General features: G+C 44.4%; 1 protein-coding gene across 2 annotated transcripts in view; it reads left to right on the plus strand.

The window, feature by feature from the left end:
* A2ML1 (alpha-2-macroglobulin like 1) overlaps nt 1–14,269 on the plus strand; it is an 87,040-nt gene that overhangs the window by 68,496 nt on the left and 4,275 nt on the right. For both annotated transcript variants that reach the window (XM_084835506.1, XM_084835507.1), the window contains 6 exons: nt 583–657; nt 1,754–1,916; nt 4,205–4,419; nt 6,126–6,341; nt 8,953–9,080; nt 12,570–12,660. In XM_084835506.1, the coding sequence (XP_084691632.1) occupies nt 583–657; nt 1,754–1,916; nt 4,205–4,419; nt 6,126–6,341; nt 8,953–9,080; nt 12,570–12,660 (888 nt within the window). The remainder of the gene's footprint in view (nt 1–582; nt 658–1,753; nt 1,917–4,204; nt 4,420–6,125; nt 6,342–8,952; nt 9,081–12,569; nt 12,661–14,269) is intronic.

The raw sequence follows: 14,269 nt of genomic DNA on the forward strand, positions 1-14,269 counted from the left end.
CCCTTTCCCACGTGCTTCCTTCTCCTTCACCCCTTCCCCTCTCCTTCTGCCCCATAGCTGAGTCTTCCATTATCTTTCATTGATCTCGCTCCTCTTCTTGCCACTTTAACTCTTTTGTCGGAGGGAACTGAAGCGGAACACAACAGGGTAATTTGATAGCTCATTATCTGCCATCTATTTAAAAACGGAACAAAGGGCATTTAGTGCAGGAGATGCCTAGGATGATCACGGCGTCATGTAAAGAGCCCGCAAACTTCTATGAAGGATCAATCTCAATGGCAGGATAAAAGCCCGGTGTGAAGGAGCCTCTAGTCTTCTTGCAGCACAGCTGTCCGTCCCCCTTGCCACCACTCTGCCCCCTGCCCAATCCATTGCCTAAGGACAGCCTGTTGATCTATAAGCACCAGAATGGGACTAGCATTAAAGTAGTTCATTTCCCCTCTATCATCCCTTCTCCCCCCGGGTCATTATTAATTGCTGCAAGCTTTGGAAAGGTTGGCTTTTCTCTTTCATGTAAAATCATCCCATAGATGTCTTCATAGCCTTGCTCCATCTTTCTGTCTTTTGCAATGTGCTTCACAGGGAGGTGTAAATGATGAAGTCTCTCTTGCTGCTTACATCACTGCTGCACTCTTGGAGGCCAAAAAGCCACTTGAGGTGAGTGTTCTTCAGTCTCAGGCAAGCAGGCTAATCTCTCCCAGCAGCCACTGGTGCACGAGCTTCCCTTGGAATATGTAGCTTCCTTGGACACCATAAAGGGAACAGCCTAAATTCTTGGTAGGAATTCTTGTTGCAGAACATCAGGGTTCATGTGGGTCTGAAGAAGTGGAAAATCTGACATGTTTTTTCAATGTCATTTTTACAATGGCATACATCAAGGCTGGGCAACATGCAGCCCACTACAGAGCCCTAAAAGTGTCAAATTTAGCTTGTAAGTGAGCCAGATTTGACCTTTCTGGTGCTCCATAGTGCTCCAGACACTTTTTTTCATTAAACAATTTTTAAACTTTTCTTCAAGTTGCCTGGCAGACTGTGGCTCATGGGGTGGGGCAAAAATGGCCCCTGGACCCCCTAAAGTTGCCCATTTGTGGCGTCCATGAAGCTTTTAAGAAGATGTCTGAACTTTAACAAAAAGATCTTTTGGTTTTTATGCCAATTTTCTCTTGGCAGGTACCAGGCTTTAGCAGATTCTCTTAGCACGTGCCAGGAAAAAACAACTGTTTGGGGGGCTTCTGCTATTAAAATGCATAGCAAATTTACAGCAGAATATATACAATCATTCGGAGTCAACTTCAAATTTCCAGAATTACCTGAAGTATGTATGTTGTTCTGGTTACTCTGTAGACTTTGTATAATTGACAGGTAGACGGACTATGTAATATAATTTAAATTTTGAATTTCCAGATTTAGTGTATTCACATTTGGACTTGCTCTTTCTCACAAGAACTAAAGTAATGATCAGATATCACTCAGATCCTCTGAGGGAAGTGGCTCTCTCTTTAATGAGGACCTTACTTGGTTGCTCCATAACTAAAAGTGGAGCTCTCCACTTGGGGTTTGGTGCAGAAGTCACTCGCCCTTCTCAAGGAAATAGCTGGTGTGGACATGTCCTTGCTATCCAGTCTTTACTTTCCATTGGCCCACAGTCAACACTACTAGGAGAGGGTTTCTTAAAGTCACTTTCCCTGTGCCCTACAAGGACATCTCCCATCCCCTTTTATTGAAAGAGCTACGTGTTTTCTTTCCCACCCAGGATCCAATGGTGAAGAATGGCTTGGATTGCCTCAGAAAGACCGTCTCCAGTACTACTGATGTGTATACACAGGCATTGCTGGCATATGTTTTCTCACTGGCCGGAGACATTGCCATGAGGCAGTTGTTGCTTGCCAAATTAGACCAGCAGGCCATCAAGTCAGGTACTGAGGGGAATGTTGTGTCAGCAGTGATGTTCTTAGAGCCAGTCTATCGATTCTGTTAACTCAGTTAGGACAGACTTCCTAAGACTGTACTATTTCAGAATGCCAGGGAGGGTATCACATATTTTAATGTTTCCCCACATCAAATTCTCCTGACTCTTGACAGCTAGCATGAGGAGAGAGTCTTATCTACCCTTCTGCAAGCTTTTTTCCGTGCAGGGAGAGGTTTTTCCCGGGGGAGCATAGTTTCAGATGTGTAATCCAGCAGCTGCAGTCTCAAACTGAACCTTTCCTAGGACTTTATACTGTGTAATTTATCTACACTTCTTAGCATTTAAATTCTAGCATGTCAATAAAGGCTTGTTGTCTCATTCAGCCTGGGAAATAAGGATCACCAGAAGTATCTTGACTCCCATGCTGTTCATTATCTACATGAAGCCACTGGAGTAGATCATCTGGAGGTTTGGGCTCAGGTGTCACCACTATGCACATGGCACCCAGTTCTAACTCTCCTTTCCATCTGCTGATTCTGGAGAGGCAGTGGAATATCTGGTGGCTATTTTGGCTCAGCCCTCTGAGGGCAAAGGAAGTAGCTGCCATCAGGGAGCCTCTCACTCCCTGCCTGGGAGCACAGTGGAGCAGGAGGATATCCCACATCGGCTGAGGGGGACTGGGTCCCAACGGTAGGCAGGCAGCCTTACTTAGCCCCACCATGCCCAGTCAGTCCCTTGCTCGCTCCACAGCCTCGGTCATATTTGCTCTGTACATGCATGGGAATCAAAATATTGACAACTTTGTTATTTTATTTGTATTTTTTTAATTTGCATTTTTTCCTTGAATTTGGCGCTCCACTTAACTTGGTGCCCTAGGCAACCATCTAGTTCACCTATATGGACTGGCCACTCCTGGGTGCATTAGAATTTATAGGGATGGAGAGAAATTCTGTTGATTAAAATGCAAACTTACCTAATTTTGGACTTTCGAACCAATGCATGAACCAAAACTCAGTTATCCTTTGAAATTCACATTTCTACACATTTTAAACTGAAGTTCCCCAATCAAAAATATGCGTACAAAAAGAGTGCAAACAAAAATGAGAGTATAATTGAAAATAGTGTTCAAAATGCTTTGTCTTAGGAAAATTGCTTGCAAAAATGTGTACATTAGGCAAAACTGCAAACAAAAATGCATGTAGTAGGAGAAATGTGCAACAATGCATACATGTTTTCATGCAACTTTTTAAAAAAATCTCAAAGTTTGGGATGAGAAAAACTGAAATTGATAAATTTATCCATCCTTGTGAAATAATAAATAAATATTTCCCCTGTAATTTTTGCAGACCGTCCTTAGATGGTATGTATTCAGAGGACAATTAGGACACTGAGAAACTGCTCCTCTTCTAGCTCAGGCCTCACTTTTAAGAGAAAAGAGAAAAAAGTGCAGAAATTCATTCATTGCTTTCTCCATAAGCTCAAGGTGGCCTACTCACCTAAAACCTGTCAGGCAGCAGCATCTCATTCACACTGCATTTCAGGGTTTAGTTACAAAATGCTCTCTTTTTCCTACAGTGGAGGAGGGTACCCTTGGATGGATACTACTGCTTCCCATTCAGTGAAGCAGCAAAGGAAAGGCACATTGGAGTTGCCTACGAATTTTCCCCTGAAGCCCCTCCCAGTTCTGGGCCACCTCCAAGTCCCAAGGCACTCACGCCTGGGGCCAGTCTTTCTCCCCACCCCTTCCAGATTAGACTGAAGAGGACAGAAAGGGATTTGGGGATGGCAGGGAAGAAGAAAACTTAAGCCATGAAATGACTTTTCTGGCACCTCATTCTGACAGTGTTTCACTTGATGACAGTGAGATCCCTTAAGGAGCCTTTCCTTCTGTTTGGCTGATGAGTTGCCACTTGTGCAAATATCCTTGCTTCATTTCATAGTCACAAATGCAGTTTAGAATTCTCACTGCCCAGAAGCATGTACTGAATGGGTAAGGAAAGAAATACCATTTTCCCTGATTGTCTGCACGCAGGGTTATTTGGAATGTGTTACAGGGTAAGAAGTCCCCCAGTGTTTCCTGATCTTGAGTATGTGAGCTTGCTAACGGTGTCACACCACTTCATATGCCATTACTGAATGAGCACAGTTTTGCCAGTGTCAGTTTATGTTCACTGGAGAAACTGCACACTGATTTCCCTCCCATACAGTTCATGGGCTGGACATTAGCCTCAAACTATCTCCCCAGAATTAAATTAGCTGTTCCAAGTGGTAAGCATTCTTTTTCTTGTCCGATAGGAGGACAGATACATTGGAGCCAAAAACCTGCCCCAGCTTCCAACCAGGATCCTTGGTCCCAACCTGACTCTTTGAGTGTGGAGCTGACAGCATACGTCTTGCTGGCTGTGCTCACAGCTGAACCTGTGAGCAAAGAGGATCTTGGAAAGGCTACAGGCATTGTGGCCTGGTTGGCCAAGCAGCAGAATGCCTATGGGGGCTTTGCCTCCACTCAGGTAACACAGTTCCTCTCTCATAGCTACGACCCACCCCAGCACATCTGGCTTTCTCAAAATCTGTGAGCAGAAAAGCCAAATTCTGGGATCCAGGGGCCTGGTTCGTACATGACGCTAACCCGTTGTGTGGGTTGTTGAATTCTGGGTTGTCATGATGTGTGAATGTGGACATGCTAACGAACATCGGTTGCTAACCACCAACAGTCCATAAAGAGAATCTATACTTTGTTGTTGGGTTGTGAACTCTGGGTTGTTTAAGCCATGGGTTTTCATTACCTGGGAACCCAGAACTGTGGGTTGTTCATGGGTTGTTTCACCAGGCTACAGAGGTGGCGAGCAAGAGTGGTCAAAAAAACCATCTGCTCTACATGCCAGTCATACAGCACCAAAAAGGCATTTGGGATACAGGGAGGGAGTAAGTGAAGGTGAAGCGAAATAAACAACTCAGGGATTGAGAAAAACATGGTTTGTTTGATCATTTGCCAGACAAACACTGGGTAGGGCAACAAACCATGGGTCAATGTTATGTGTGAACCAGGCCAGATGAGATGGGCAAATTAAATGGGTTTTAAAAATGGTGATATTGCTGTTTTGTTCTGGCTGCATAATTTGAATGGAATAAAGTGAAGAGTCAGAAACAGAGTCATAGTGGGTAGGGTGGGCTTGGCAGCGTGGGTGACCAGATATAAACAAGGAAAGGGGGATCCTATACCTTTAATAGCTGTGTGGGAGACAGAACTTTTTTCTTGTTGAAACAGAGCAAGCTTCATCTGTTGAAATTCCTTCTTCTGCACAGTTTATTAAGGATTCAGAATTTGTCACCGTTGCATCTCATCTTTCCTCCATGGAGTCAAGGGTGGTGAATCATTCAATTTCCCCCTCATAACAACCCCATGAGGTAGGTTAGATTGAAAGAAAGTGACTGCCCCGAGGTGAGACTTGTGGCTGTGTGGGGAACCAAACCTGGCCCTCCTTGACCTAAATCCAACTCTCTGACGACAAAACCACACTGGCACCTTCCTTACATCAGTTCACCCAGAGAAGTATCGGAGACAGAAAGGGGCTGAGAAGGATGACGTTCATATGAGTTTCCTATTGTCAGGAGAACAGCTGGATGTTGCAGGGCAAAGGAGGAGAGAAACTATTCACCACAGCCGCCACTGCTTCTCAGTGCTGCTTTTGGCTATGGAGGTTGCCTGGAGTGCCAGAAATTCTTCAGCCTAGGATACAGGCACTGGATTCTTGGGCCCAACTGATTTTTTGGGCCAGCTGGAACCGCTTGACCCTAGCATAGCACCTGACATCCAGTGACAGGAATGTGAACACGTTTCTGTGAACTTGTCTGCATAGCCTTCAAATAAGACAGTGGGGACAAGCTGTAGGGGATGCAGGAAATCCACAATCTACATGCAGCATGCATGGGGGACTCTGAATTTGACTGGAACAGTGGGGTGGGGTGGATCTGACTGGAGACTGGGGGGGAGTGGGTGACCCTTTCCCCCTGCACTGTTTTCCCACCCCAACCTGTTGTTATACCCCCAGCAGGAAAAATACAGGCACTTGTATCCCTCTGCTGAGTCCAGTTTAAGAAGAAGCCCGTGCTCTTGAGAGGCAGGTCCTACTGCACAGTGTTAAGCTGGGTAGATCCTGTGTCTTCCTTCCTCCTGGACTTCATGGGCTACAGTGCAATTGTTTTCCTTTCCCAGGACACGGTGGTTGCTCTCCAAGGCATGGCCAAATATGGGGCAGTGACATATGCCAGATCTGGAGACCTCTCAATAGCAGTGAATTCTGATCAGACCTTCCAACAGTCATTCCACGTGTATGACACCAATCGGCTGGTCCTGCAGCAGGCAACCCTTCCAGACATACCTGGGGAGTACACAGTACAGGCCTCTGGAAATGGCTGTGGCTATGTACAGGTAAGTGGTACCTTCAATGAAGGTGGTCACCTGAGCGGGTTAGGGAAAGGAAAGTGTTCTCACTTGATTTTGGTAGTGACACAAACCAAGAAGGTTCTCAGTCTGAAGACCTTAGGAGCCACATCTCAGTAGTAAAACATATGGTTTCCCATGTGTAGGTTTAATATCTGGCATCTCCAGTTAAATGGCCGTCTAGTAAGAGAGCTGGGAAAGACCCCATCCTGAGACCTTGGGAAGCTGATGCCAATCAAATGAGACAATACTGGGCTTGAGAGCCCAATGGTCTGAGTCACTATAAAGGAGCTTCGTGTTGTCATTGAGTTTCTCATTGACACCTTCAGGAGCAGTGCTTTGGTTAGGCACTGCAAATAGCTGGAGCACAGGGTGCATCCAGCAGTTTACTATCAGTACCTCTGGGCCACCTTTTCTCCTTTAGTAAACCTACACCTCAAAACATAGCAATAAGTACCAAGAGGTTCAGATGGTCTCTCTTGAAATAACAGTCCAATAAACGTATCATAACTATTTCTGTGTATTTAAAAGGTTGTATTTATTAGGGAAAACATATGAGAAAATAACATACTTATAACGACCAGAAGTAGTCCCAGGTTGACTAGTCACATAGTCTAGTGTTTCATAGTTCATTGCTCTCTTGTGGTGTCCGACACTGTGAAGTCATCCTAGTAGGGCATGGAAATATGGCCAAGAATTGCCCTCTCCCATTCCTTTTATTGAATGTAACTACTTTTGTAAGCAGCACATACAACCCAGCAAAAATACTTAGTTGAAATCGTGTTGATACATGACAGCATTTTTGTTGTGTTGGAGGTATCCATTAGGAGACACCAGCAGATTACTAAGATCACGCCAACTCTGCCCAGGGAATACCAGTTCTTTTAGCTCCTTCAAGGGGCAGAGGTGGTTGTGGTAGATGAAAACTGTGGAATTGGGTGCAGATGTAGGAGACTTCAATTTCCATTTTCAGTTAACCACTGAAAATGCTATATAAATTCTGTATAAATTATGAATAGTAATGATGACAAAACTATTGTTTAAAAAAAAAAACTATTTTTTTTCAAATTTATGAACTAACTTCCTACAAGTGTGACTAATGCAGTATACATAAAACCACAAGCATAATAAAACTATAAGAACAATTCTGAAATTATGTTACTGTGTCCTATGTCCTTTATCTTACTTGTACTCAAGAGACACAGAAATACCAGTATCTTGGGCAGAGGCATGGCACACACATGGCGGATTATCCTCTCTACTAGATACACTGGGGAAAGTAGCTCAAGAGCTTCGTCAGAACTTTAGCTTGAAGCAGAACAGTTTTTATTTTAACAGAAATAATTGCAGAAGGAAAGCATTGTTGGTATAATACCACCTAGCACTGGACCAGCAAACTGTTCTTGCTAATAGTGATAGAACAAGAGAAGACAGAGGTGGGGAGTTGCGGTTTGTCAAATAATGAATAGGGAGGGCGCTAGGGAAGTGGCGGAACATCCATAGAGGCCTAGGTGCAATGGGAAAACCTTGAGTTTCAGCTGCATATGACAGGCAGAGCAGACGTTGGGATAAATCAGGGAAGGGAAAGAGATGTCAAGTCAGAGTGGTCAAATATTTACCTGTTTCTGAGGAAGGGGAAAACAAAGGGCTTTAATGCCTAGTTGTTCACAGTCACCTGGAAATTCATGGAGGGCACTGGCTACCTTCATCTCTCCAAGTTCCTGGTCACAAATGAATAAATAATGGGGCCTTTGCTTATATGGGAATGAAGACTGCTGTGTGCACAGTGGTCTTCCATCCCAAGGAGTCCAAGGCTGATATAGGCAATGATAGGTTGAAATTGATGTTGCTTAATGCAGCAATGGGTTCTTGACAGGGTATGAAGCTCTGTATGGATATAAAGGGCAGTAAGGGAGCACAAGCAAGAGAGAAAACTCTGGGTCTGGAAACACGGGTTTGGCCCCAGAAGGAGGGGTAGTGCTTCGGGGTGGATCACAGAGAATGGACAGTGTGCCAAGCAAACCCTTGGAGGACCTTAGAGGAATCCAGCAGAGTGTCTGTGTATGTTGGGTCCTATGAGGAAATGTCCTCAAAGAGGGTTTGGACTCAAGGGCAGTTAGAGGGTACAGGCAAGGAGCACAAGAGTTTCAGTGGAGGACACATACAAGTTGCAAATGTTACAAACCTCAGGTGCTAATAGTTTGCACATTACCATCAGGATCCTTTTGCCCCTAGCTACCATGAATTCCTTGCCTAAGCAGCCTTTCTAGAAGCATACCACAAGATGCTTGGGGTGATGCCAACAAAATGCAGCAGTAATAGTAATCATGGCTGAGCTCAGTAACAATTGCCATATTATTAATTTTTTAGAAAGCTTTTGCAAAGATGGTTCTTCATCATTTATGAGATGAGTTCAAATGCTTAACATCAAACTGGAGTTTACAGCTACAGAAAAGTATTTATCTTAAGGGACTGAGAGGTGGGGAAAGGCTGCTTGTCTTCCTCCAAAAGATGAGCTCCCCAGGGCTCTGCTCCAGGTTGGCTACATGCTGTTGTGCAACTACATTACTGTTGTGTTTTGGTGCTTGTCTCATGTTAGGCAGTTCTGCGATATAACATGCCTCCCCTGAAGAGTGCAGAAACCTTCACCCTGGATGTGAAAGTAGGAGGGAAAGAATGTGAACTACAGACAGCACCCCGCATCCTGGCCCTTAGTATCAGTGCAAGGTGAGAGGTAGTGATGTTGCCTAAGTTTGTCTTTGCCCAGCTCTGAATACAGACTTGTCTATTTGGTAATGCTCAGTTGCATTACAAACCAAGCACCGTTTACTCTGAAAGCTTTTATCTGGCTTGCATTGTAATCCAACCTGGTGCACCTATGTCTGCATCTCCACCCTGCAAGGACATGGTGCAAGACACCCTTTGTGGCTATATTCCTCAGAGGTAGCTCCACCACCACACCCATGTCTTTTTAATATTCTGCCCACAGGAGAAGACAGGCAGATGGCGTTTATATATGGAGAAGGATAGGCCCTTTTGAAAGAGCTTCCTTTAAACTCCTCAACAACCTGGTGTAGCACATTGGTAGGCCAACTTCCAAGCTAGGCAAGACAATCAAATCAACTCCAGTTTCCAGTCCAATATATTTATTAAAGAACCAAGCAGAGAGAAGTGGAAGTATAGTCAGTTGCTTTTAAACATAAAATGAAACATATAACTAGCTCACTGAACCTTACTTATCAAGATCCTAAGAGTAATTCACCACAGCAGCTTACAGGGTGGTGTTCCCCCGGGCCTCCACAGTGTGGAAGAGTCTCTCCTTGACTCTTTGCCCATGAGCCAAAAGACAAGATTTCATAATGCAGATATTTCTCTGGGGGCTGGGCAACTCCCAGAGCAGGAAAATTCAAACTGACCAGTCATTAGCCTGGGGGGACCTGTTCATACATCCTCCAGGTGATCTCTTCTGTGCCTTGTTAACATGAGCTGAGGCATGGATGAATGTGTAGAGATATAAATTTTGGGGATCTATCACAGTTGAGCCATGGCCTTTTATACCTTCAGTCCTGTTTAACTTCAGAACCTACAACAAACAGGTTCTAAACACCCCAGCAGGTAACCAGTCCAAACAGACAAAGATAAAAAAACAGAACTGTAAATTGAAATCTGTTTAATGCTTTATTTTAGAAAATTACAGAATTAAAAGGAAGTGGTGGCATGGCAGTTATATGAGCATTAGAAACTTTCTCTGTACTTTCAGGGAAAGAGAATGCAAGAAAGATATGGGATTAATTAAAAGACTTGCAATTGCCAAAGCCACTACAAATTTAGCTAATAACAGCTTGAGCTTCTAACATTGTTATGACTCCTCCTTCCTATTTTGCCCTGTTTATTACATACGGTTTAAAGCTAAGCTAAAACTAAACTAAACTAAAACATAATGGTTAACTCTCCCTTTTCCTCCTCCTGCACATTACTTGAATATAAAAAACTAAGCTAAAGCATTATTAAGTTTCTCTAGGCATGTGACGAATAAAAGTAGAAGTTAGAGTGAAAGGGAAAACCCAAGACTTTGAAATAATTCTAAGTCCCATCTTCAGAAATAACTCCAAGTCTCAAGCTCAGAAAATATTTGAAGTTATAAAGTCTAAGAGTCTAGAGAAGTCCACAGTTACCGAAATCCTTGGGTCTGGTGGCCCAGAAAAGTTTAGAGGCGAAGCCGTGCAAGAGTGAAGTGGCAGCAGCAGCAGCAGCCCACATGAGCTCTTACTGCCTGTGCTTTTATAATCCTGCTCTGACCATCAGCACGGGCCCCAATGAGTGATGAGACAATTATCTTCCAATCAGAGATGGGGTGCATGAGTAATCAGACCACCCATTCACCAATCGGAAGTGAAGTGTCTCTCTGTCTCCAACAATCTCACGTTTTATACCCATATGTTTTTAGGAACATTTCTGGTGCTACAACTAACAAATTAATTTGAAGTTTCCTAAAACTTGGCTAAAAGTCTGCCATCTGGGCATGTTATCTTGACTGACGTATTTCCCCCTGGTACATCTTCTTTGAATTCATGGTCATCTTCAGTCATATTGTCACTTGTGCTCAGTGCTATGGCTTCCCCCACCCAACTAGCGTCGAGTAAGGACATTCTCTTATCCGCAGGTGTCCACCATGAAATGTCAAAACAGTAGCTTTCCTCCTCTTAGTGGGTGTCTGATCATGCTCAGTCATTCTGTTCTTTTTGCTCATACACTCACTTTAGTTGGTCACCACCGTGGCCTTGAGATTGTTTTGTGAAGCCACTTGTAAAGACAGCTGCACCTTTTTTCCTTTCTTCAAAGCCAGTCCTGCAAAATCTTAAGTCTGAGTGAGATAATATTACTTAGCAAGGCTGTGCAGGGACCCCCAATCTGCCTCAGAGGCCACTTCAGGGCTTCCAAGGTGGGCCTGACCCAGTTTGGGCTGATGGGGAGGGGGGGGACATGACCTGCTTCAGCCTCTGGAGCCAAAGTGGGATTTGGATGGCCGAATCCTGCTTCGGTCCCCTCTGCTGCTGTTACCATGCCGCGCCAGCCTCGTTTCTTACCTGGGCCTCAGGACATGTGCCAGCAGCCGTCTTCTTGGTCTAGGGAGTCACTGCCGCCGCCACCAGCTCCTGGACCCTTGTGACACGTGCTAGCAGCCATGTTCTTGTTACAGGGAGTCGCCATTTTTTAAATGGCGACTCCCTATATTTCTGGAAATAGATCCTGCAGGGCCCAGCAAAGGAGCTGGGGGCTGGGTGGTGGCACAGCTGGGCTTCTGGATAACTCAGAAGTGCCTCCAAAGCGCTTCAGAGTGACCTGACCTGCTTCATGCCGTTTTGTGCCTCCTCAGCCTCACTTCGGAAGCAGCACAAAGTGGCACGAAGTGCCCCGCTTTGGTTTGGAACTCAGGCCTCACGCTGAAGGGGTGCACAGCGTTATCAATTAGCATCAAATCAAAACTTCAAGATCTATTTGCCCAGCAGTCAAGAGTCTGGCATACAAATGTGATTCTTAAATATGAATCTGGAGACTTTTTGGAGGTCTTCTTGTAGGTCTCCCTAAAACCCTCATTCAGATCATTTCCCCATTCCAGATCAAATTAGTCATCTTCAGTCTTTTGTTAGCAAAATTATTATTTCCCTTTTAGTACCAGATTAACACCTTTATTCAGAAGCCTTTCCAAAAAAGTGTGGGCGGAATGTTTGGTTCATCACAAGGGTTCTTGGAACACGTCATTTCCAGGGTGCATGATGTCATTAGAGAGAACTAAAGTGTCCTGAAAAAATGAAATTTTGCCTTGGTACTGGTACCATTGTGGAGTTCAAGGTGCCAGGGAGACAGGGAGACTTCCCCATTACTGTGCTGCTACTGCTATCGCTACCATCAGGATAGCGGGAAGGGAAACAGGCAGTGGAGCAGGGCCAGGCGCTCACATGTGGGTGGCATTCAGGCCGATTATGTCCTTGGGAGTGCATTAGGGTCTGGATTTTGGATCTGGGCTCAGGGGAAAATGTAAGTATTTTGTGAGTTTGGGGGAACATGGTTCATTTTGCCAGTTCCAAATCCAATTGAGCTGAGATGAGATCATCCATCACTAGTGAGAGAAGGAGACACTTGAGGGCACTAAGAATCAGAGTGCCATGGGGAAGTGGACATGGCTTATGTTCAACTCTCTCTTCTTTCTGACAGTTATGTTGGCAGCCGAGATATTTCTAACATGGCCATTATACAGGTGAAGATATTGTCTGGATTCCATCCTGTCCAGGGTACTAACTATTTCGTAAGTCTATTTTGCCTGGATTAAGTACCCCCCTCCCCTTCCTCTCCTGCAGGACAGAAACTAGCTTAGAAATTCAAATGGAGTCCATCACAATGAACATAACAGGTTCCAAATAATGTATTGAAATAGAGCAGCCTTCCCCAACCTGATGCTCTCCAGATATTTTGGACTGCAATTCCCATCAGCCTCAGCCAGAATGGCAGATGATCAGGAATGCTGAGAGTGATCGTCCAAAACATCTGGAGGGCACCAAGTTGGGACAAGCTGAATTAGCGCATCAAGATCTGTGATACCAAATAGGTCACAAAAGGTGGTGGAAAACTCACCAAAACATCAATGATCCATGTTTAAATGGATAAATTGCCAGAACAGTTTAATTTTAACAATTTAGTTGCTGTGAGATTTCCCAAACTCTGCAAATCATGAGAAAAATGGTCTTTGCAAACCATGGGAAAAATCAGTTACTGTAAGATTATCTTGGTCCCAAGCTCCATATTGCTGTACTAACTTGTTCCAAAACTTCATCTGTTATGTTCATGTTTTCAGTAGGCTGGGCTGTAAAGCAATTTTGATGGCAGCATTTTGTTTGTATGCGCCATCCACTGCATGTTCTAAACAGCAGCTTTGAAATACTTTATTTTAGTGAATTGATTGAAAAAGGCTGGTAGTGGCAGTCTCATTTTACTCCATCCATCGAAGATTTCTAGGAAACGCTTTGAGGGGGGCCATATGCTCCAGTGCCTCTGCCTATGAGCTAAGAATTGGTTCATGCTCATTATTCTATGTACTAGATGGGATCTCTTATAACAAGGACTCACACAGCCCAGAGTGATTGAAATTGCCAAGGATGAATTTCATCGATATTTTGTAAATGGCAATGGATGGAGGTGTAGCATATCCAGCAATGGATGCTGGTGTAGCATAGTGACTAAGAGGTTGAGCTGTGAATCAGGAAGTTCCCAGCTTGAATTTTGCCTCGGCCGTGAACATTCTAGCTGGCCTTCAGCGAGCCACTCTTCTCTCCACCTCAGTGCTGCTGTTTAGAGCTTGCAACAAATAAAATGTTGCCATCAAAATTGGCAACTGCTCAACCTAATGAAAACACGAGTATGCCAATGAACTTTGTAAGGATTACGTCTGGGTAATACACATGAAGCGTTCTCGACACTTGAAACTGCAATACAAATGTTAAGAAGGATGATAATGATGATCATGATGGCAAGTGATGACAACGATGATGGAAGCCATCTCCTCCTCAAAGAAGGAGTTCCATTTGTTCACAGAGACATGGGGACCTATTTGACTGAGAAAGAAAACAGGCATTGATCGTTCTTTTATTCCCAACATGTTCTGATTAAGATATAGATAGATTTTGCAAGGGTGGGAAACCCTGTCCTTTCTTCTCAAAGGCTTGAGATCTACACTGCCTGTGTGCGGAACTCTCTGCATGGGATTTTCTTGTGTTTCCCCTTGTGCCCCCTGAAAAACTGTTCTTGGAGGATCTGGAGACCCTCTGGAACAGTGGGGCAGGGGGTAGTGTGGGGGCCTGCAGAGGGGATGGGGAATCTGCAAAAATCACCTCCCCCACCCCTCCTCCAACGGATCTTGG

This window comes from Heloderma suspectum, chromosome 2 (genome assembly GCF_057233095.1).
Source record: "Heloderma suspectum isolate Gila_16-S chromosome 2, 16-S_ref, whole genome shotgun sequence".
Lineage (NCBI taxonomy): Eukaryota > Metazoa > Chordata > Lepidosauria > Squamata > Helodermatidae > Heloderma > Heloderma suspectum.